Source organism: Arvicanthis niloticus, chromosome X (genome assembly GCF_011762505.2).
Source record: "Arvicanthis niloticus isolate mArvNil1 chromosome X, mArvNil1.pat.X, whole genome shotgun sequence".
Classification (NCBI taxonomy): Eukaryota; Metazoa; Chordata; class Mammalia; order Rodentia; family Muridae; genus Arvicanthis; species Arvicanthis niloticus.
Window position 1 is genome coordinate 31,535,703 of NC_047679.1, and position 24,891 is coordinate 31,560,593.

Consider the following 24,891-nt stretch of genomic DNA (forward strand, 5'->3'; position numbering starts at 1 on the left):
ATGGCTATGAAAGTTTGCTAATCCTGACAGTGTGATATGATTTATTAGCTCACTTGGCTGCCAGAAACTGCAGCACTTTCTCTGCTTAGATTTTTTTTGGCTTAGCAACTTGTTCTGCTTCCATTGTAGGTCAATTTTTTCACTTATTTCAATGACATTATTATATTTTTTATCAGAAGCTAACTCAAACTCATTTATATAAATATTTATAGCCTAATGAATCAATTAATATGTAATATTTATGAATTCATTTAATGTTTGCATTTCTAGTAAAATGACAATTGCCCTTTCCTGAGAATATGCCCTTTCCATTTTTAGTTAACTACAAATGTTAATAATGATGTTCATTCTTCCTTTTCACTAATCAAATTATTTGATGTAGAAGAATCAGACTCTGTTGTACTTCAATGGTATATGGATATATATATATATATATATATATATATATATATATATATATATAGACAGACACATACACACACATAGAAAGAGAGAGAAAAAGAACACCATTCTTAGCCATTTGTTAAGTGTAATGTTGATACCACCAATTTAAAAGTAGACTAAGCTAACTTACCAAGTTATCTTCTCTTTGTAAAGTTTGCATTTGGTTGCAGGCTATAGCCATTTCAGAGACATTTGCTATTCATTGATGAATTCCACAGATGGATTCAGTTTTGATTCACTCAATTTGAATAGGTCTGCTTAAAACAATGACTTTATATAAAAAGGAATGCCATGTACTTTTCCCTCTTTTAAAGTTCCATACTATTAAATCTCGGTTATATTTGGGAAGTCACATACTATCAGTAAGAGAGCTTGATCTTTTATATCAGATGATTATTATAGATTTGCATACATGAAAAACATTTGATTCAATTTCAGTTTCTTATAAAGTATCTACTAGAAGCATTTTTTAAAATTTTTAACAAAATTACTCAGTATGATGGTTTAGTATATGTACACAAGCTACAGCAATCAAATCTAGCTTCTCATGTTCTAGCCCCTCCATGCTCCAGCCTCTAATAATTACTCTTCAACTTTCAGGTTGACTTATTATTACTTTTAGTGTCCACATGTAGCATACTATTTCATCACTAACATTTATTATTTAAAAACAATAGCCATTGTAGCTGTGGTAAGATGACACTGGCTGTGATCTCTACTTCCCAATGGCTAATAACACTGAGCATTTTCTTTCATAGACTGCTTGGCCATTTGTATTTCTTCTTTTGAGACATTTCTATTCAAATCATTTGCCCATTTTAAAATAAGATTCCTTGGGGTTTGTTTTTCTATGTCTTTTTTTTCTGTACTTTACATGTTTAGGATATTAATACTTAAACAGATGATTAACTCACAGGTATTTTCTTCTATTTACTAGGTTGGTTCTTCATTTTATTCCTTTTATGGTACAGAGGATTTCTTGTTTTATGAATTCCAGTTCTGTAGTTTTGCTTTCATTTTCTGTCCATTGAGGATAAAAAAAATCGTGTGTCTACTCCAATGTTTGGAACTGTTTTCTCTGTTTCCTTCTAGTAGTGTCTTGGATCTATTCTTCTTCCTTCATTGTACAGAGAGACAGGGATCTAGTTCAATATTATATATATATATATATATATATATATATATATATATATGAATATCCAGTCTTCTCAGTACCATTTTATTGAAGAGGGAAATGTATATTTTGGCCTTTTGTTGGGAATCAGTTGGCTGTAAATGCATGGGTTTATTTCTGGCATTCTTGTTCTGTTCCATTGGCTTTTGTGCCTGTTCTCATGCCAATACCATGCTGCTTTGCTTATGCTTTTGTTGCATGTCTCAAAATTAGATATTGTCATGCCTTCAGTTTGCTCTTTTTTCCTAAGATTGTTTGAGCTATTTGGGATCTTCTTTGCCTCTGTATCAATTTCAGGATACTTTTTGCTAGTTCTGTAAAAAAAAAAAAAATAGTATTTACCAAGAAACTGCTTTGAATCTGCAAATCATTTTGAGTATCATAGACATTTTAGTGATATTAATTATACCTCTCATGAAAATGAGAGATCCTTCCAATGTTTAGGTTCCCTTTCCTTAAACACAGAACTATACTTTTCTTTTTTCTTTTCTGTTTTTTTTTTCCAGAATCAATGGTAACTCAATTGCTAGATGCATCAACTAGAATCCTAATCTTTTAAGCGATATTAAATCTAAATCCTCTGGTGGCAAATCCTGGTGGATTCGTCATCTAAATTGGGAGACACTAGTAGCTACATCTTGTCCTTGCACTGTTCCCTTCCTGCCTACTCTCTTCCACTCTCCAACCCAGCAGTTCTGAGTATTTATCCAGTGATTGGTTCCTTTATTCATTAGGGGATGATTCACAAGAAGACACCTGTGTACATGATTCATTCCTTGTTCCAGACAGCCCCTCCCTGGGAAAGCAGAATTAACATCAAAATACAAAGAGCACCAGGGCCATCCATAACATTTCTCCATTTCTGTCCACTTAAAAGATAAAAGACTCTTTTATCTCAGATATAAATTGAGCACAACTATTACCAATTTGTAATTTATAAAGTACAAGATAGACCTAACACCCAGTCCATCATTTTTGTCAATTAAATAAAACACTCTGTCATCTATCCTAACTTCAAAGACTTATAATTCTACACCTGACTCATGTCCTGGCTTTAGATTGTACACCATCTGAAAACTGTCCTGTCAAATCTATATCATCGTTCTCAATGCTAAGCAGCTTGGGTTGGCTATGAGACTACCAGTTTTCAAACCTGTCAGAAATCTGAGAATGACAAACATTATCTGAAAATATAGGAAGCCTAACATAGCTTCCAAAACTGAGACAAATTGTAGAGACTGCTGCCTAACTATACAGCTTCAGTAAGTCAGGAAGTTGGAGCATTAGTCTTCAGCCTTCTAGTCCAGGATATTCTGACAGACCTTGAAAACCAGGAATTATTAAGGACTAGCTTATTCTGTCTCAGCAGAACTAAGCTGTCCTAACTTGTAACTTGTATCCTCTCAAGGATGGTACAAGTCTGCAGGAGAAATAGCAATTTCTGCCCAGTGGCCACCTAGCCACAATGTACTACTTCACCTGAAGGTATAGATAGATACTCAGCTGCTTCTTTGATCCATGAATGGGGAACTGTTAGGAGCAGATAATTCTCAACAAGTGAATAAATAACATTTAATGTCACATCTGTGGATTTCCAACATTTTTGAAAACCAACTATCTATGTAAAGTAATCTGGACTGTTGTCTGTTAACTACCCTCAACTATTTATAATTAAAATATCTGAAAACACCCAAACAGTAAACTCAGAGCCAAGAATTTGCTATCTGGCCCTTAACTCACAGGCTTAAAACATCTCAAATCAGTTTATAATAACAATTATAGAAGGACTGGGTCTAAGCCTTGTACTTCTAAAATGTTTGTATCAATAGAAGAAATTTTTACCAATGAAGAGCTTGATTTTGCATCAAGATAAATTCTATACTAAAATAAGAAATTATGACTTCAACTTAGTGACAATAACAAAGAGTTTTGCCAAATGAGATTATAGCTTACACAATTCTAGCTATTTCCTCCCTGTCCAATTATGACCATTTCTACATTTCCTAGAAAGGCAACCTTAGAATAACCACCTCTAGCCCCAGTGCCCTGGGAACTGGAACAACAACTCTTCATAACTTCTTCAAGCTGAATATGGGTGTTGAGATATCTTTGAAGTGGGGGGAAGGATAGGAAAAATAGGGGAGATGGTTGGCCTTAAGAAGGCCACACCAATGATTGATTTAGTCTCTGATGTCTGTGTCCTGACTGGATCCAGCTGAAAGTCCAAGACATCAGGAGTTCAGGCAGGTCACTTCAGCATGTCTGAAGATGAGACTCACCAATGCTGTATATTTTGTAATATACAAATCTCAAGACAAAATTTTTGTATCATCAAGACAACTTTTCTGTTTCATTCTCCAGAATCTAGTTCTTCAGGGGATCTCATTTTATCATATATGATCTATATTACTCTGGAAGATGTATAGACACTAATCACCTGTTCTAAAAATGCAAAGACAAAACCTTTCTCCCAAATCAACATATCCTTGAGCCAGTAACCAGAAAAAACTTTATTTTGACCTCTCTCCCAGAGGAATAATATAGACACAAAACTCAAAATCACATCCATTTTGAAAATTAAAACAATCCAAAACAAATTAACTAAACTAAAATACTGTATGTGCCTATTCTTAGGCATTTTCTATTTTGCCATGCAGGATAATAACCCAAAATTCCCGTGGAGCCCACTTTAGAGAATAAGAATTAGTTATCTTGCAACCTTTTAAATACCATCTTTAAAACAATTGATTCACACTTCTATCTAACCTACTTATAAGCAGACAGCTAGTCAAACCAGGATTTAAACCCAAAATTCCTATGGAGCCCACGATAGACAGGATCTGAGTATCTTGTAAGACTTGTTAGAGCAATATATCTTTGTATCATCTTTAAAGCAATTAATTCAAACTTTCACTAGTATCTGCCTATAGGAATCAAGTAGTTTTTACTTGTTAAGCCTAGTGCAGCCATCCTGTTATACCATTTATCTATTGAGCTCTCTATTTGGAGCCACTGACATTTATTTTATTAATACCTGTTATAATATCTATATGTGATATTCTCTACCTGGGGCCAGAGACATTAATTAATTAATTAATACCTGTTCATAGCAGGTAATGATCACTGCCCTTTCTACTTGGAGTCAGTGACTAATTTTCCCTATCCTAGTTTGGAACTGTGGGCGAAATTTTCCAAGTGATTCGGACAAAATCTGTATATAAATCTATCCTAAAAGCAAATAATCCCAATTTCATAAATTCACAGTTAAATCAATATTTGCCCCAAGATGTAGGCAGCTTCCATTCTCTGGCTCTCTGATTCAGAGCAGCCATCTTGTCTCTTTCCATAGCAGGGGACCTTAGAGCTCTCTTTCTTTGTTTCAAAGTTCCCACACTTGAGTCCACATGACTTGTCCTAGAGCCACCTTCTCTCACTTAGAAAATAAAACTCGCTTAGGCTAATGATCTTAAATTTCTAGTGGATTCTTGCCCAACACATTGGTTCACCTCCTGTTGTGGGAAATATTAAAAAATAAATCCATGCTACTGCTGACATGGTGCTGGCAGGCTGGCCAGCCAGGTACTGGCGGCCAATGGCCAGCATGTTCTTATCTCGTGATGACTCTCTGACTCAGAGCTCCGAAATCTCTCCACATAGCTTGCTAAATTCCCTCTGGCAGGTCACTACCATGACAGCCCCATGCTTCAAAACTCTCACGGCCTTCTGTGGAGAATCCTGGTGGAGTTTTAGGTTTTTCGGTATACAGGGTCATATAATCTATAAACAGTTAAAACTTCCAGTGAAGAGTTCAAAATGCATGAGGTGATGATGAACTTGTCTTTACTAAGCATCTGTCCTCTGTCAGTATTAAGTATGAACATGAGATACAAAATCATGTTAAAATCATATATTATATACAAAGTCATAAAAGTTACTGAAAATAGAATTTGCAGGATACCTGTTGGCTTTCTTACATATACCTATAATCTTATTTGGTCTATGACATGGTTCTTATTCTTAAAATTCCTTGATCTTGTTAGGGAGATTAAATAAATATAAGTACAAACAAATAATACATTATATATATCCATATCATACTGATTATAAGTCTTAGAGGAACTCCAAAAACGGATTGAAACATCAGAATAAGATTCATGGATATGAGTAAGGATTTGGACAGGTTTTCTAGGATTTCTCTATAGCCAGAAACAAAGACTGGAAACAAAGATTGGAACCAATCATGGGATGAACTAAATCCCCTTACCTTGTTGACATGTATTTAAATGAATCAGTATATACCACCATTTCCTACTTATATGAAAGGAAATTTTCCCATGTCTGTGTGTGTATAGAAAGGAAAGGTGAGAATAGAGAGAGAAATGGGAGTGGGAAGGAGATGATAAGGGAGTCTCATTTTTTTAAAGTTCATGATGGAAGAATAGCATAAATATAGATACATGTGTAACTTTCTATGGTCTGATATAGGATATTATGACCCAGTTCATGGGGTGCAAAGAATGAAGAGAGTCTACTTTTAAATACTCACTGTTGAGGAAGAGAATTAACCACTACCATAGACCAATCAAATGAACTGTATTTTCAGTGTTGATTGGAAAAAATCTGAAACGAATGCTTTACCTAGAGGGTCTTTAACCTGAATGTTGCGGATTTTTATCACAGTATTATTTTAGTTAATTCTTTTATGTTACATTTTGGTCTTTGACTCTAAATAAACATTTTGTGTGCATAGCTTAACCTGCTGACTCCTACTTTAAGTGATTTCCATTAATGCTATATGATGGCTCTTGGAGCACTAGGTCAAGGTTTGATGAGGAAATATTTTTCTTTCCCCCCTTATTTAAAAATTATGTCAGGCTTTTGCTGTCACAGGGCATACAATTTGACTAAAGGCAATGTTATTGTATGATTCTGTAAATTAGTCCAGCGATAAAAATCAAAAGTGTTCTATGATTTATCTTCTTGGTTCCAACATGCTAAAATCATTATCTTATTTGCATTGGCATGCCAACCAATGGCATTAATCATCTTCAAAGATTTCTCCTGGTCTGAAAGTCTGTTAGGGTAGTTCAGTACTATGTCACAGAAAATGTTATAGAATAAATCCATAAAGGAAAGAGACAGGGGAGAGAGGGGAGTTCTCAAGGACAAAGAAGGACCAAGTGTGGCAAGAAGTGATTTGCTTACATTTTGACATTGATGAAAGCCACAAAGAGAGTGAGTTATCAAAGTATTGATTTAGGGTAGACACAGGCAGGAGGGGGGAAAGGAATGCTACATAAAAGTAAACTATTTGTCATTCTTCATTCAGACAATGAGCCGAAATCCATTTGCCACAGTGTATTTCCACTTGGAATGCCAATCAGCAGGGTGCAGAGAAAAAGCTTGAAAAAAATTTATGGAAAATTCTATTCTTAAGCTTTTAATACATTTGATAGCCGTTATAATACCTTGGAATGGCCAAGGCAGCTTCTATGAAAACAATCTGTTTAGCCTGATTTTATCAAATAGTGTGTACTTCATTAAAATGCCACTGAAGACAATAAATGACCTCAAGATTTGTGATAGGAATCTAAAAAAAAAAAAAAAACAAAACAAAACCAAACAAACTGGAAAAACAACAACAAACCTAATTGCCAGAGATCTTTTTGGCTTGGGAAGTGCTTATTTTGTCTCATTTTGATTGATTAACATATAATGAAATATTAGTTTTTATGCATTTTACTCCAAAAAACTATTTCCATGGGGATGGTCAGTTTTCTACTTAGTTATTGGATGCTGCCTATCATTACTGCATGTTGGCCAGGGTATTGAGAGGAAACCTTTTATTTCTCTCTTTTGTTATACATGAAAGACCCCTTCCTCCCAGAGCGCTCAACCTACCAGGGTGTATATGGCCATGTGTGAAGGGATAGAATTTTTCTAAATTGGATTTCACAGAGAAAAGCTATGATTATATGCCATCTACTATGGAGATTCTTATGACATTTCATCCTTTCTTCCTCTCATAATTCCGTCTCACATCTAAGATGAATCTTTCTGTATAATCTTTGGCTCTCTTCTCTCACTCTGTCCTCTCAGAAGCCTTTTATAGCCTTTGGAATAGTTTCAGTCTTTTTCTTCTCAATGCATCCATTGGTATTGGAACACAGAGAGCTCACATACTTAGCAGCAGCAAGGTGAACAAAATTTCAGTAGTAAACATTGCACAGTTCCAAGCCTGAGATCCCTAGGTTGGGTTATCTCTATCTCTCCTCCCTCCTTCCCTCCCTCCTTCCCTCCCTCCTTCCTTCTTTCCTTCCTTCCTTTCTTCCTTCCTTCCTTCCTTTCTTCCCTCCCTCCCTCCCTCCCTCCCTCCCTCCCTTTTTCTCTCTTCCCTCCCTCCCTCTGTCTTCCTCCCTCCCTCCCCCTCCCTCCCTTTCTGCCTGCCTGCCTTCTTTCCTTCCTTCCTCCTTCCTTCCTTCTTTCCTTCCTTCCCTCCCTCCTTCCCTTTTTCTCTCTTCCCTCCCTCTCTCTTCCTCCTTTCCTCCCTCCCTCCTTCCTTTTCTGCCTTCCTTCCTTCCTTCCTTCCTTCCTTCCTTCCTTCCTTCCTTCCTACCTACCTACCTTTCTCTTTTTCTTTCATATCTCCTCTACTAATTGGAGATATGAAATAATATGATATAATATGATATAATTGTACTTCTCATCACACCATGGCTCAGATATCTTTCTATCTCTCTTTCAATGTTTCCATCATAGAGAATTCTAGCACATCCACAGCATTGTTCTTGCCTGTTTCCTGAGAACCACTCGTCTCCCTGATTTTTCTCACCTTTCCATATGCCATTAATTATCTAGTTTCATTTCTTTGGCTACTAAAATATGTCAACTCTACTCACTTCTTTTCATCCCTGGTATTCCTCTCTGGTTTAGGAATATGGCCTTGCTCTTTCTGCATGCAGGTGATATTCTAGATTGAAGAGTTTATCAAGATTTAAGGGTAACTAAGTTTGGTACGAGCAAAGGATATAGTCTCTAGGAGGCTTCATGTCATTTCTGTACCTCTGTAGTTGGACTTCCTGTTAGATATGATCACTTCTGCAACTGATTCTTAGTTACATTTCACTTTCTTGGCATTTTCCTCTGATTCGTGGATAGAAAGAACAATCTTTTTGACTTCTAGAAGCTCTGTACTCACAGTTGTCATCTAGGCTCAGTGGTCAAGGCCCGGCTCTGCCTTCAATAGCTGTCTGAGTTTACACAGATGATCAACTTCTAACTTCCTTATTTGTAAAATAAGTGGCTTCCTGAAATGCTCATGGAGTTTAACCCTGTCTGTACATAGGGTTCACTAATGGAGCTTTTAAAACTCCCACTGCCCAGGGTGAACTCTAGACAGGTGACACTACTGCCCTGATGCCTGGGCTCCAAGATTGATTATCTATCTATCTATCTATCTATCTATCTATCTATCTATCTATCTATCTATTTTTAATTACTTTAAAAAACAGGACTTTAAAACCCCAGCCTGATTCTAATATGCACATGACAGTGGGAATTATGACTTAATTATTTTAAAGAGATTTTTTCCCCTTCCATCATTTCATGTTCTTGTCATGCCTGTATCCCAATTTGAGCTTTCTCTTTTTTTTAGTGTTTTTACTAAGTTAGAAGAAATAGCTGTGAAGCTCCCCCTTTTCCATCTGCTGTTTGTTCTTATTTACATATGATGGAACCTAGCCCACTGATTTACAGCTCTGGTTCCCCTACAACTGTTATTGAACTGAAAACATAACTGAAAACTTATTAAACAGAGAGAAATTATTTTTCTCTCTTGAGTTTTATGCTGACAATTCCTTATAGAACAAGGGGGATGTTTAGAATATTAACAATTGATCTATAGCTTTATGATCATGAAAGTAAAGATAATCCTGGAACCAGGCTCCACAGTTTTTTTTTTTTTTTTGTCTTTTTTCCCAGAGCTGAGGGCTGAACCCAAGGCCTTGTGCTTGCTAGGCAAGCGCTCTACCACTGAGCTAAATCTCCAACCCCCCACAATTTGTTTTTTTATTGGATATACAATTAAAGAAGTCAAGGCATCTGTGCAAGTGAATAGGATTCCGGGGCATACATCCATACACAGCAGGGTTTCCTCACACCTTTGCAGCAAAGGTCTCTCTTTCCACAGTCTCCCCACCCCTCTTATGGCCCAGCAGAGGTTGTCAGCAAAGCATCCTCAACAGGAATGTGATCTTATTCTTTAAATGCCTGGGGAAAGGCCTTTCAGAAAACGTCTATTCTACAGATGCTGCCTTGTACCCAACATTCTAGATCTGAATAAGACTTTGCTGGGCTGCAAGGGAGGAGAGAGAGCAGTAGAAAGGTAATAGACCATGACTAAGCATTTGGTTTCAGTACTGGCACTGAATTTAGAGAGATTTGGGGATCTTCACATTAAATCTGATTCATGTTGGCATGATTTCGATTGGGGTGTTGTATATCCCAGCATGATTTTTTTTTTATTGGATATTTACTTATAGTACAGATGTCAACCCCTTTTCCCATTTCCCCTCCATAGAATCCCTATCCTATACTCCCTCTTCTTTTATGGTTTTATATCATTTTGATTACATGCATGTAATAAGGTCAGTTCTGATTGAGGGTCTAGCAATACAATAGATGCCAATAGTCGAGGAACAAGCAATACAATAAACACAAATAGTCAAAGAAAAAGCAAGGCATTAAACCCAGTTATGTTAACACTCCCATGATCACTGTTTTCTAAAGGCTTATCAGGAAGACCAAAGTATCTGAGCCTACTTCCCTATCCTAGCCCAAGGTTATTTTCACGTTTGAAGCCTACTTCCTTGTTCTAGTCTAAAATTTAGAATCCTGTCTCAACTTACTTCTTTGTTCTGGCCTAATATTTAGATTCCTGTCTGAGATTACTTCTTTTTTGTAGCTTATGATTTAGACTCCTACCTGAAATTACTTCTTTGTTCTAGTCTAATGTCAGATTCCTGTTTGAAGCCTATTTTCTTGTCCTTGGCCAATGTCATATTCCTGTCAAGCAGCCCCTTTCCTTGTCCTTGGCCCATGTCAGCATCTTGCCAAGCAGCCCCAAAGGCTCTCTACCTCTCCCCATTTTTTATTTTGTTAACAAGACTGAGGCTGTCTTAGGTTGTTCTGACAGGAATGCCTTTCTTACCTGTCATGGAATATGAATTATCAAAGGCAATGCATTTCTGTCTTAGGTTGGTAAGGCTCTGTGAAGAATCTTACCCGTCCTTGGCTTGCCAGCCCATTGATTTAATAACTGTCTGGGGGTCCATTTTCAGGATTAAGCCATGTATTTTGTCTGCCAACATGTTGATGTTGTTAAAGATAAGCTTTAACACAATGGGCAGGAATAAAAGTATTCCCAGGACAAGAAGGGCTAGCCTGATCAAGCTATATATGCCATTCTTGAAGCTTGGCCAAAATAGAAATACTGAGCTCAGGCCATGGATAATTTTATCAGCATTATCTTCAGCATCAAAGGTCAACAGAACAGCATTTTAAAAATTTATAATCTCATTATGCAAAGTTAACACACCCAGAGAGGTGTTAGGATTATGCAAAATATCCTACAGGTTTCTTTAAACTTTTTTTCTAATTATAATGACAATCATTATGAATTTCAAAAGTAACACTACTCCAATGATATTTGTCATGACACTTGGGATGGCTCCTAACTCTTGAACCCTGAACCTCCTTCAGATAATTGGAATGGGTTATAGAACATCATTCATTGTTCCAGATACCTATATAAATCCTTTTGTATACTCAATATATTAGTAACATTTTTTGCTAGATGGTTAACAAAAATAGTTATCTTAACTCCTTGTGTCAATGCTATTGCAGAAGCAGTGGTGCTAGCAATTAATGGAATTAAAGCTGTTATACCAGCAATAATCAAGCCTGATACCTCCTTGCTTCTGCTTAAAGCCTAACTCACTTCTTCCAGCACTTTCAAGCTTTTTTCAGAGAATCAAGGTTTTCTAATACTCAGGACAGTGAGACAAAAGCTGGTTGATAGATCCCCATAACAGACATGCCAGATTTCAACACACTAACATAATTGGAAATTATACAGTCAATGCAGCTTACAATAAATGCTGTAGAAGAGACAAAACCAATTTTAGCTTGACAATTAAAAGAGCCTTAAAATATGCACTAATCCTTGTTTGAAATCCAGATCCTGTATCATAGCAAGCTATAGCTAGCTTCAAATATGTTCTTGACAAAGACCAGATCCAGTCTTCCAAAAGTAGACTGTTATTTCCCATATTGGATTGATTTCTAGACCAGTACATGATTGAGTGCTAATAGCTGGGCACCTTTAAGAAGAATACAAGAGACATAGTTCCTCTTTTTGATTCTCTATCCCATAAGGTCTAAAAACTTGAGGCAAGGCAGCTTGTCACATCTGGGATATAGGCAAGCAAAGGTGGGTCAGGAACATATGTCCAATACAGCTCCCCAGTCATCCTTGTCAAGGCAGTCAGCAAGCTCACAGGCCAGTATCATTCTTTGTCTCAACAACAGTATGTCTCACTAATCTTTTTAAAGTTCCATGGGCCTCTTCTACAATACTTTGTTCTTGAGGATTATATGAAATCCCTGTAATAAATTGTTGACAAAAAGTCTCAACTACTCAGCTACAATTGCCAGACCCATTATCTGTTTTTTTTTTTAAATTGGATATTTCATTTATTTACCTTTCAATGTTATCTCCTGTCCCATTCCCCCGAAAACCTCTTACCCCATCCCCCCTCTTCCTATTGCTATGTGTGCTCCCATCATCCTCCCATTCCCACCTTTCTGCTCTCCATTTTTCACCACTAAGGAATCCAAATTTTCAGGCACCAAGGCTATCCACTTCCTCTGATGCCTGGCAAGGCCACCCTTAACTACCTATACAGGTGAAGCCATGAGTTCCACCCTTTGTGTTCTTGGGCTGGAGATTTTAGTGTGGCTACTCCAGCTTGTTTTTTAGGACTATGTGCTTGAAATTTTTTTCCAGCCTTTCACTCTAAGGTAGAGTCTGTCTTTGTCACTGAGGTGGGTTTCCTGTATACAGCAAAATGCTGGGTCCTGTTTACATATCCAGGCTGTTAGCCTATGTCTTTTTTATTGGGGGATTGAGTCCATTGATGTTAAGAAATATTAAGAAACAGTGATTGTTGCTTCCTGTTATTTTTGTTATTAGAGGTGAAATTATCTTTGTGTGACCATCTTCTTTTGGATTTGTTAGAAGAGGATTACTTTCTTACTCTTTCTAGAGTATAATTTCCCTCCTTGTATTGGAGCTTTCCCACTGTTATCCTTGGCAATGCTGGGTTTGTGGAAAGATATTGTGTAAATTTGGTTTTGTTGTGGAATATCTTGGTTTCTCCATCTATGGTAATTGAGAGTTTTACTGGGTATAGTAGCCTGGGCTGGCATTTGTGTTCTCTTAGGGTCTGTATGACATCTGTCCAGCATCTTCTCACTTTTATAGTATCTGGTGAGAAATCTGGTGTAATTCTGATAGGTCTGCCTTTATATGTTACTTGGCCTTTCTTCCTTACTGCATTTAATATTCTTTCTTGGTTTTGTGCATTTGATGTTTTGATTATTATGTGACAGGAGATATTTCTTTTCTGGTCTAGTCTACTTGTCGTTCTACAGGCTTCTTATATGTTTATGGGCATCTCTTTCTTTAGGTTAGGGAAGTTTTCCTCTATAATTTTCTTGAAGATATTTGCTGGTCCTTTAAGTTGGGAATCTTCACTCTCATCTATATCTATTATCCTTAGGTTTGGTCTTCTCATTGTGTCCTGTATTTCCTGGATGTTTTGGGTTAGGATCTTTTTGCATTTTCTTTGACAGTTGTGTCAATGTTTTCCATGGTATCGTCTGCACATGAAATTCTGTCTTCTCTCTCTTGTATTCTGTTGGTGATGCTTGCATCTATGACTCCTGATTTCTTTCCTAGGTTTTCTATCTCCAGGGTAGTCTCCCTTTGAGATTTCTTTATTGTTTCTACTTCCATTTTTATATGCTGGATGGTTTTGTTCACTTCCTTCACCTGTTTTCTTGTAATTCTTTAAGGGATTTTTGTGTTTCCTTTTAAAGGGCTTCTACCTGTTTACCTGTGTTCTCCTCAAATTCTTTGAGAGTGTTATTTATGTCCTTCTTAAAGTCCTCTAACATCATCATTAGAAGTGATTTTAAATCTGAGTCTTGCTTTCCTAGTAATTTGGGGAATTCAGGACTTTCTAGTGTGGGAGAACTAGGTTCTGATGATGCCAAATACCCTGGTTTGCTGATGCTTATGTTGTTGCGCTTGCCTTTTGCCATCTGAATCTCCTTAGTGCTACCTGCCCTGTCTCTGACTGGAGCCTGTCTTTCCTATTATCTTGGTTGTATCAGAACTTTGTGGGGTGGGTGTTACTACTGGGGTTAGAGCTAGGACCCAAGATCTACTCAGTGCTCAGGCACAGACAGGAAGGAACCAGTGCTCTGGGCCAGAAGTGAATTCCTGGGTTCTAGTGGGTCCTGGTTACTCCCTGTTTGGGGCGGGTGTTGCTGTTTCCTTACCTAAGATACTGCCTGGGTTAGAGCTCCTGAGAGGCCTGCTTCCTCTGGGTTTTGTGAGATTGGATGCAGAGCTGCCACCCAGGATCTACTCTGTGCCCAGGCCCGGACTGAAAGGCCCAGCATGATTTTTTTAACCACACCTCTTTCAATTGTTGCTCACTTTCTTGACAATGTCTATTTGAAAAATACAATCTGCACTTTTGCTTGGCACTCTCAGGTTGTGATAAAACTCTGTCTGTCTGTCTGTCTGTCTGTCTCTCTCTCTCTCTTTCTCTCTCTCTTTCTGTGTGTGTGTGTGTGTGTGTGTGTGTGTATGTTGTGTTGGAACTAAGGATAGACCCCAGGGCCTTGCACTTGTTAGGCACACAGTTTACCATAGATCTACACTCTTAAGCTCTTATTAAATTTTTGAAATTTGTTGTTACATTGGTGCAGACAGTGCTTATTAGTAGCTACATACAGGTATGTGATTGGTTAGTGATAGTTTCTGGGGAGTTTACAGTCACCACCTTGCATTATTTGTTTACAGATGCCCCCTCTCAAAAAATTTCATAGCATAAAATTGAACTGAAAGACCCCCCCCTCCCATTTTGAACCTTGAAGTAGTTTTCTTGCAACCTGATTCAGCTCGAGGAAACCTTGGCTTAAATTTCTGGCTTTGACACTGCTTCTTTGTGTATTTTCTTATAGATGAAAGAATTGATTGAGGGTGTTCGCTGGGCCTTCATTGACATGCTGGAGAAAGAAAATGAATGGATGGATGCAGGGACAAAAAGGAAAGCTCAAGAAAAGGTAAGGCTTTCTTTGAATGAAAGAAAAAAAACCCTCACTGTTTAATGGATTTTCATGCTTGACATTGACTGTACAGTTTATTTATTTATTTTTATTGACTGAGCTGTTGGCTCCAAATGACCCCAGAGGTAGGTTTGTGCTTTTGGATGAACACATAGATTTCATCACCAGGAGGTAAGAGAAAATAAGATCTGACTTGTTCTTTCTCTAACTGCATTTTCAAATGCCATGTAATTGAGCCTTTGCTTCACTCTTAATTGCTGCCTGTAAAAGCCACATGGCTTACTGCCTAGTGAATTTTGCTATAAACCATCATTGGATATGGCAGAATGTAGAGCAGTGGGGAGCTATGGGAAGCAGCTGGCAGAAGGGCCCTCAAGTTGCAAAGAAGAAAAACCCATATTGTCCATGTGTCTTCTCCATTTGTGCATGATGTGTGCAAATGTCCTGAGGCAAATATTTTCCTGTAGTAAAGCACATCTACTTTGGAACCCATCGTGTTTCACAAATGGCCCAAAGGGCATGCTTATAAGGCCTACATGAGTGATGGACCATTGCGGAGTAATAGTAACGTTATTTTCTGCCATGCGTGCATACTTGTGAGGCTTGGTAAAAATTCTCGGATGCTATGCAACAAAATAAATGAATAAACAGGGAAATTCTGAACAGCTATATTGTCTACAAACAATGAGGGGGTCCACTTTGAATTGGGGATATTCTTCTGGAGCTGGAACTCAAATGGGCAGGGCCAGAGCATACCTTACTGTTCCACACTGAGATTCCACTCTGTATCTGGAGAGGCTCTGAAATTAGGAACAATTCTTTTTAGACGAAGTTTAGAAGTCTTACTGGTGATAGCAGTCACCAATGGGACATGGACATGCAAGAGCACGCTAGGCAACCTACTGACATGTTGCTTTAGTGTATCAGGTTGGAAGTCTATGTACTTGTGATTTTAGCCATACCCATCTCTTAGTATTATCATTAGACACACTGCTTCAAGTCATTCCTTATACCAGTAATTTTGCCTTAGGGTCAACAAACAAGGAGGTTCTCACTGTAGCCTTGTTGATATAGGGCTCCTGGGCAGTCCCATATCTTCTGGCAAAAGTTTTTTGTAGAACCTTTCCTACTTTCAAGATTGAGATGCCTTATCACAGATATTTTAGTTAACAGGAATGAAAAGGCGGATGGGTATTTGCAATGAAGAAAGACCTAGAACAGTATTGGTGGTGGTCTTGGAAGATGACAATGAGTAATTTTAAATCCAAGATCTGTCAAAGCTGTTTTAGGTCATGCACAGCACAGGCTGGAGGAGGCAGGGACACACAGGCTGTGGTGAGACATTCTCCATATGGTAGATGAAACTCTTGGCAGCAACAGCACATTGTTGTTTCTTGAAGGCTTGGTTTATTTAAAAGGTAGCTTGTGATGTGTGGGGCAAGATGTGTCTTGCACTGAATAGTTGAATGCTCAGTGTGTTTGGTGCTCTTTGTTTTAGCTTGGGGTTCTAAAGTATCAATTTTCATAGGATGACTAGTGTGAAGAGAGAGGGAAAGAGATAGAAGGAAGGAGGGACAGAGGGAGAGAGAGAGAGAGAGAGAGAGAGAGAGAGAGAGAGAGAGAGAGAGAGAGAGAGAGAGAGAGAGAGAGAGAGACTATGAATGAGTTATGGATATTTGGGAGCTTGTAGTCAGCTTTTCAGAAATAGAAATTAAGGGCACTTCAGAGTGCTTGTTGACACTCAGTTAGGGAAAGACTGTCTTGTAGCTGGGTCTTCTAAGCAAATGGTCCATGAGTCCTTCTTTAAGGAAACTATTCTCAGTCCTTTTAATATTAGACATGTTTCTGTTGGCCTTCTGGGTTGATCGCCAGTATTTTATTTCATTTCAACCAGAAATAATGTCACTTTTTTCTTCTAAAAGTATTCTTTGAACACTGTTCTTTCTTTGAGCTGAGTTCAATCTGCCAGGAACTCCAGTAGCAGGTCGACAGGCACAAACATCAAAGGCAGCCGTCCTTCGGGATATCATTAGGTTCCCCGAGAAGGTATTGTAGATTAAGGTTCAGAGAAGTCCCAGTAATTCAAGATAAGAAATGGGGTGTTGTCCAAGGATCTCCAGCAGTTCTCCCAGTCACTATTACCCCTAAACCCCAGAATACAAAGGTTTTTCTTTTTCTAACTTGAATTAACGCGCGATTATAGAAATGACCTCTAGGTGGCGCTCACAGTACTAACAAAGCAGAGAGAAACTGCAGCCTTTTGTGCTGCTTTTCACTCTGGGACGGTTTTTGAAAAACAAAACAAAACAAAACAACCCCCCCCCCCCACTCCTTTTCCTTTTGCTTTCCTCAATTTGATTGCCTTTTTAATAGTCAACAAGAAAGAAGAGACTCTGCCTAATAATTTCTTGAGTCTTAGATGGAAATCTCTATCTCTCTGCTTTGTCTTTCTGATGTGGAGTAGCCGCTGCATTAAGAGAGGATTTGCCTGCATTTGAAGTGGAGGTGAATAATTCGCCTTCTCTTCCTGGTATGACTTGGCACTGTTTTTTGGGCATGTGCTGTATGCAGTATCTCACCCAGGCGGAAGATTTCTCATCAATAATAGTGCCCACACTGGGCTGATGCTGAGTCACTTGGCTACCCATTGGGAAAGCTGAAAAAAATGTTCTGATTTGTGAGGGGCTTAAAGCTTTCCTTTCTCTCACCATGAAGCTCCGGACTGCAGCTAATTAAAGCGCCACCTAAAATGTGTTGACCTCAGCTTTCCTTTGTGACCAAAACTACCAAACTGAGTGATAGGGAGACCCAGATACTCTGAGTGGTCTGTGGGCCTTACCTCTTGTTTTTTGTGGCAGTGACCCTGTCTCAAAACGGAAGTGTGTGAATGGGCTTTGTTGTCCTCTTTGCTAGGGGTGATCACTGTAAAAGATAAATGAGGATGTCTCTGCTTCCTTGAAGGGTAAATTTGTTATCTCTGTCTCCCTGCCTTTTCCTGCTTCTCCCTGGAGAGAGGTCATTGGTACTTTTGTGCTTCGAAACTCAGTGTGTTGATTTCAACTGGAAATTTAATATTGGGAAATAAGTATCCATTTTTATTTAAGATTCTGCATTTCCTGCAAGCATATGCTCTTTAAAAATTGTTTTTTGACGTTATAATATAATTACATCATTTCTCCCTTCCTTTTCCTCCCCCCCAAACCCTCCCAGTATATAGTCTTTGTCACTTTCAAATTCATTGCCTCTTTTTTTCTTTCAGCAAAGGACAAGGATGCCTGCTGTTTTTCTGGTTAATAGAGCCTTTGAATAGGCATATAGTAATAATTGAGTGGTTTGGGGTGTCTTCTGGAGGATTGACAGTGTCCATAACAGAGGAGGAGTCTCCCAAGGTCACTATGGAAGAGACTCAGGCTGCCTTTGGCCTCCCTGGCCAGTTCTGAGTCAGACGTGAGGAGCAACTTCCTGAGAGCGACTCAGGCTTGTTCCCCAGCTGAATTAATCACATAGCTCAGTGCTGCACCACCTCTGAACTGGTTCCTTGTGTGCTTTGCACCTGGGGTCAGAGCTTGTCAGCCCATGCCCAGAGAAAAGAAATACCAGCGCAGAACACTTGGGGAGGCAGTGTCCTGAGGGTGGCGTGAGGGAGTAGCTGTGGCCTTGGCCACAGCAGGTATAGAGAAGTTGGCTGCATGTTCCCAACTCCTCAGGCATAGGACTCCCACGCACAGGCTTTGAGTGAGGTAGGAAGATTTCCATTGCAGAGAGCAAAGCAGAGTGCACCTCACCTCTTTGCCTTTGTCACTAAACTCTGCTAATCCCAGGCACTGCAGTATGCACAGCATACAGTCTGAACTGACCAGTTAGGTGCCTGTTTACCATCCTCTGAGCCCATGGTTTTAAGGGTGTGCTTTTAGATCTGAGGCACTTAGGAACTTGTTACCCAGGCATATTTTCCCACACCTGCCTCAAGATTAGGGGTGGGGTGAGTCCTTACTACTTCACTGCATCCATGTCTGACTTCTAACTGCCTGCCCCTTCATTCTTCCCAAGGTCTCTTGTCCCTCTGCAGTCTACTGTGAGTGGTACAGCATTCAGAAGACTCACTATACCTTGCCTCCTCACTGGCCCTTAGCCAACAATTGATGGAAGGTGCCTGCCCCTGCTTCCTCTTGTCTCTCAAAGCTCTATAACCATTCCTGGGGGCTTCTCCCATGGGCTTGAGCTTCCTAGCAAAAATGCCCTTTGTTGCCTGCCTTCCTTCCTTTGCCCTTTTACTTTTGAAGACCTCTTCTGGTGTTTCTTTGACTCCCCCCGCCCAATTCAAACACTATTTGCTTTAGTCTTAGTCTCCATATCTGTCCCTAAGGAGACCACGAATGAGGACACAACCTCTGGGTTAGGTCCTCTTCTCATGCTTTCTTCCCTTTAAGATAATAGTACATTTCATTGAATTAAGATACCAGCATTCTCTCAGCAAACTCAATTCCACAAGCATTTGTAGCACACCAAGAATGTGCCAGGAAATGGGCTGGGAGCTGCAGATTTTGGAAGGTGTGTGTGTGTAATCAGCTGCAGTCCCTGTTCTGCGTGTGCTTTCACATACCTAGGTTGACACAGGGATGCTGTGGATGCTGTGCTGGTAGGGAAGGTTATTTACTAGAGAGTCATAATAAAGTGGTCCTGGGGATCTAGGAAGGGAAGCTTTAAGGAGTTGAGACAGGCTGTCTCTCAGAGGCAATCCTGCTTCTTCCTCTCTTCCTCTGTCATGACCTTGTTAGCTCGTGGGTGAGGCTTCTTCTGAGTTCCTCATCACTTGTTACTTGGAACAAGTGCTCCCAGCAGTGCTCCTCTCCCTTGGTGACTTTACTCCTGCTGCATTACACAGTTTCCATTGGAATAGGTTTGGAGAGAAGAGGAAAGGCTTCAGCCAGGGTGTCTCATGCCCCTGTTTGTTAGGGGTTTCAGTGTATTTGCAGAACATTGAAGAATACAGTCATTCTGCTTCCCGAGTATACTCTTGAGTATTCAAAAGGGACAAAGAATGTGCAAACTGTGACCTTGTTCTGGCTTCCTGTTCTTCTGTAGCTTCTAGTACTCACCATGATGAGCTTCTAGCCACTGCCTCTCCACCCCTATTTAGGAATCTTTCAGTTTTTGTCTCACAGACATACAGGTGAAGGCGATGTTCGTCTTATATCTCTTCAGTTCACTGCTGTCCATAGGAAGGGCAGTTTGAAGGTGAGGTGTGTGGCTTGCTGCCTGTACTGTAAGACATTTTTTACCTCTTAGGAGCTACATGACCTTTTGGAGATTGCTTCATTTTTCCCATTCCCTCCTTTAAAGTGTGAGAGAAGTGCTCATTTCAGAGGTTAGTTACCGAGACTGAAGATGTTGGTATTCTAAAGGAGGTGGTTGCTTTACTCTGGGTTGTAGATTTTCTGATTTTGAACAGATCTCAAAAAAGAAAACAAAAAAGTCAAAAGCAAAAAATTTTGTTTTCTGCGTATGGCTGTTTGCCTGCATGAATGTATGTGCGCCATGAGCTTACCTGGAACCCTCAGAGGTCAGAAGAGGGTGTCACATCTTCTGCAACTGCTGGAAACTGAGCCCAGGTCCTCTGCAAGAGCAACAAGGACTCTTAATGGCTGAGTCATCTCTCTAGATCCCTCCACAATATCTTGTGTGATTTGTATGTATGTACATACATATGCATGCATGTATGTAATGTATATATATGTGTGTATATATGTACATATGTGTATGTAGTATAAGTAGAAGTTTGACATACTCTGTATGATGGCTTGTGGCAGTGATTATAATCCAGAGCCTCATGGAAACACTTTTTGGAGGTGCTTTCAGGCATGGCCAACCTGTGCCCTAGGGTAGCTATCAATGTAAGGCAACAAAATTTTAAATGTTCTTAAAAATTATGAAATAAGAGGAGAAAAAGAAATAGAGAGAGGGGGGAGGAGAGAAAAACAGAGACAGAGAAAAGGGAGGGGAGGTAGGGAGATAGATTTTAATGCAATTTTGTGGTTCTCAATTGAATTCCATAGATAACAATGTTATATCAAAGGCTGAACATGCCTAAGTCATTTCATCTCTCATACTTGAGTGTGAGTCAGCACCACTAGGAGTGCACATTGGAACAAATTGCAATTTGCTTCAGTGGGTCTAAGGTGTTGCTGAGAATCAGTACTTTTGATGAGGCCCCAGGTGATGCTATTGCTGATGGGACACTGGGTGGTCACAGGTGACAATTTCCTTCCACCAAGGCTGAATTAAGAGAACTGGATGAAGTATATGGAGTTTTCTTTTTATACCCTGTAAGCTCCTCTTTTTATTATCTCTCACGGTTAAGTGCCTCAGTGTTTTGGGCAAAACACAAAACCCACCCAGGGCACCTATTCTATGACTATCTATCTATTGAATCTTCTAAAGGTCTAAAGGCTCCATGTTGTCCCTTTCTGTCCCTCGATTCCACGTTGTTGTTTAGGAATTATGCAGATGAGGTTTTCCATACAGAAGTCTTCCTCATTTCTAAAGATTCATTAATGTATTTTTTTAAATGTGGATGAAACAAATTTTGTGTTTCTCACATTAAATTGACATTATTATATGCCAAGCTGTAGGTTTAAAAGGTTTTTTATAAACACCACATTGATATCATACAACCACCATAAAGAAGGTACAGTTGTTTCTTTATACAGATTAAGAATGTAAAGTCAAGAGATGCCAAGCATGCTGGTCCATGGTCATTGAGCTAGTTGCTGGAAAAGTTGGGACCTTTATCCTAATAAAAGTGCATCTCTAAGCATGCTCTTCAAACCAGAAATATTGGTATTATCTGAAGGCTAGCTAGAAATGCAGATTCATAGTCCCAATTAGATCTATGGAATGAAACTCTGGGGAGGGATGCAGGACTCTACAGTGCAGACAGCCCTTCAGGTGATTCTAATGTAAGCAGAGTGTGCAAACCAGTGCTCTGCACTGTGTTTCTGATGCTTCATGCTGCTGGATGTGCTCCAGTTTTCAAGACTTTTTTTTAAAAGCTCAAGCTCAAGGCTGAGCACAGTAATTCTATATAGAGTCCAACTCATCCACCACAATGAGGATATTATTGCCACATCTGTTTTGCATATAAATTATATTAAGGAAGCTGAAGTTGATATTATGGCTATCTTTTTCTTCCAGCCATGCATGGCAGTGTTGGCTTATAGCAAATTTACAGTCAGTTAATTTCTTGGTCTTAAAAAAATAATCTCACAAGAACTGCTGTTAAGCTCTGTTGCTCCTATACTTAGCATTAAAAAAAGTCTCTTTCATAGAATTTCACATTTTATTCTTAATAAAATTTATTTAGTTGTTTTGTTCATGGCTCTAGCTTTTAAAATAATTTCCAAATCTTCATGTTTATCATATTTGTTATGAAAATTTATCCTCATTGAAGAAAATACTGAAAGTGATGTACAGAACAATGAAGAAAAATCAATGCTTTGTCATTACCCAAGCATAACCACTGCTAATGTCTTGATATATTACTTTGATTTATCACCTATATGTAGGCTTTAAAAGACATTCTTGAGCAATGTTGTATATGTAAATTTGATTCATCTTTTTCTCCTAACATTTATATTGTATTTTTACTATTATGAGATAATCTTTACCAAAACGTTTCATATAGAAATCAATATATTCTTTTGGTATTTGTATACGTGAGGTAAACATGTTTCTATAGTGGGTTATAGTAGAATACTTACAATTGTGTGGTAATAAGCATGCTTTGCACATTGTTTTAACCCTAGAACTTTTATTTTTCATTTGTAGAGCATGCTCGACTTGAACTTTGTATCTAAGCAAGTGTGCCCTTGAGTTCTTGATCTTCTATCCTCTACATCCAGTATGCTGGGATCACAGGCATGCACAGCAACTTCTAGCTCCCAGAATTAGTTCTTTAGCCTATGATCTTTAAAAATCTCAAGTATATCACTCAGTGTGTCAACGATATGTTCCATTTATATACTCTCGATAATTTAGCAAAAATGATAAATATGCATTTTTGGTTGTGTTGGTGTTCTGGGTTACAATGGGTGTGATCACAAAATGTAATTTTAATTAACCCATTTGTTCATGTTTGTAGGTACTCCCTTCCAGGTTTATCTACTGACAAAAATTGCTTGTAGCCAGAACTGCTAACTTATGTATGTAATCATAGCTGCTTAGGGGTATGGCAAGGTCAAGGCCAGTCTGGGATATATAGTAAGACTTTGTCTCAAAGTAAATAAGGGCTAGGAATATAGATTAGTAGTACAATACTTGCCCAGCTTGCATGAGGCCATGGGTTTCATTACCAGTAGTGAAAAAACTCTTAGAAAAATGCTTTGTGATATCTATCTATCTATCTATCTATCTATCTATCCTCTGCATATGGTGGCCAGAGGTCACTGTTGGGTACTTTCCTCAATAGAGAGCTGCCTTATTTTTTTTTTAAACATTGAACTCTATTAATCCTGGAACTCAATAATTTGGCTAGAGTGGCTGGCCAAGTACCTGTCTGTCTTTATCCACCCTAGTGCTGGGATTACAGGCATATATCACCATGCCTGGCTTTTACATGGGTTCTGAGGATCCAAACTCGGGTCCTCATGCTTGCTTAGCAAGCATGCAACCAACAGAACCATCTCCCAGCTCAAGGTATCACCATTTTAGAAAGTTATCTAGAGCAACAAATGGACAAGTGCTATTGCTGATAGTTATTTTAGTGGGCATTAATAACATTACTAGATATGTGATTATGCTAAGGTTTGCAACTGGAGATTTTCAAACTCTATCACTCTGCGTTTATTAGCTAAAATCTTTCTCTAAAAAGGCTTTTCTCCCTTTGTTAATCACTTAATTAGCCTGACATACAGTTTATACAGGAAAATCTGCATTAAGGTCTGTCTTTCCCATTATTAATTTTTACAAGTTGTGCCCTGGAAACCTCCAGCGATATCAAAGCATTTACCTCTTAGAATTGTTATAAACTCTGGAATTTTTAAATGTATTTGATATGCTTAAATTTATTACAATTATTTTTGAAGTTCACATTGTTTCATCTGAGCCAAATTGTGCCTGTACCTTTAGGGAATTTTGATATGACCCCAAAATATTTTAGACTACATCTTTCTTTCCTGGCATGACAAGATATCCTTGTTAATATTAGATTTCTATTAAATCAGTGTCTTAATCAATTCTTTTGCAAATGAGCAATATGTTAACTTTTTGGGGGGTGGTAGTGAAAGTTCCATTCTAACTGGAAATACAGAATTCCACTAATAAGGAAATTTGCAAAATATTTTGATAAGTGATTTGAATTATATTTTTGTAAAAATGTTCTATTATGCACACATAATCAATAGATTTTGAAAACTCATATATTGTTGCATTTTCCTTCTTTTTGTAATTCTTAATATTGACCCTTAAGAATATAGATAAAGGGGACTGAAGAGGTAGTTTAAAGATTAAGAGCATTTGTTGCTTTTTCAGAAGAGCCAGATTCAGTTCCCAGCATCCACACGGCAGCTTACAACTGTCTGTAACTCTTCTTCCAGGAGTTCTAACACCTTCTTCTGACATTGTAACATTCATCTTCAGCACCAGGCATGCAAATACTCATAAATACAATACTCAAAAATAAAAATAGATACATCTTTTAAAAATGAAAATAAGGTGCTGAGGAAGTAGCAGCAGACTTCTCGTGTATGCATGAGGATCTGAATTCAGATCTGAAGCACACATATAAAAGCTGTATGGTAGAGGCCTGTAACTCCAGCATTGTGGGTGGAGTCAGACAGAGATAGGTAGCTTACTGG

The 24,891-nt window shown here is 38.5% G+C and overlaps 1 protein-coding gene across 1 annotated transcript in view; it reads left to right on the top strand.

Moving 5' to 3' along the window:
- Positions 1 to 24,891, top strand: part of Phex (phosphate regulating endopeptidase X-linked) — a 214,456-nt gene that overhangs the window by 85,171 nt on the left and 104,394 nt on the right. Inside the window, exon 12 of the mRNA XM_034485262.2 lies at positions 14,933 to 15,034. Within this exon, the coding sequence (XP_034341153.1) occupies positions 14,933 to 15,034 (102 nt within the window). The remainder of the gene's footprint in view (positions 1 to 14,932; positions 15,035 to 24,891) is intronic.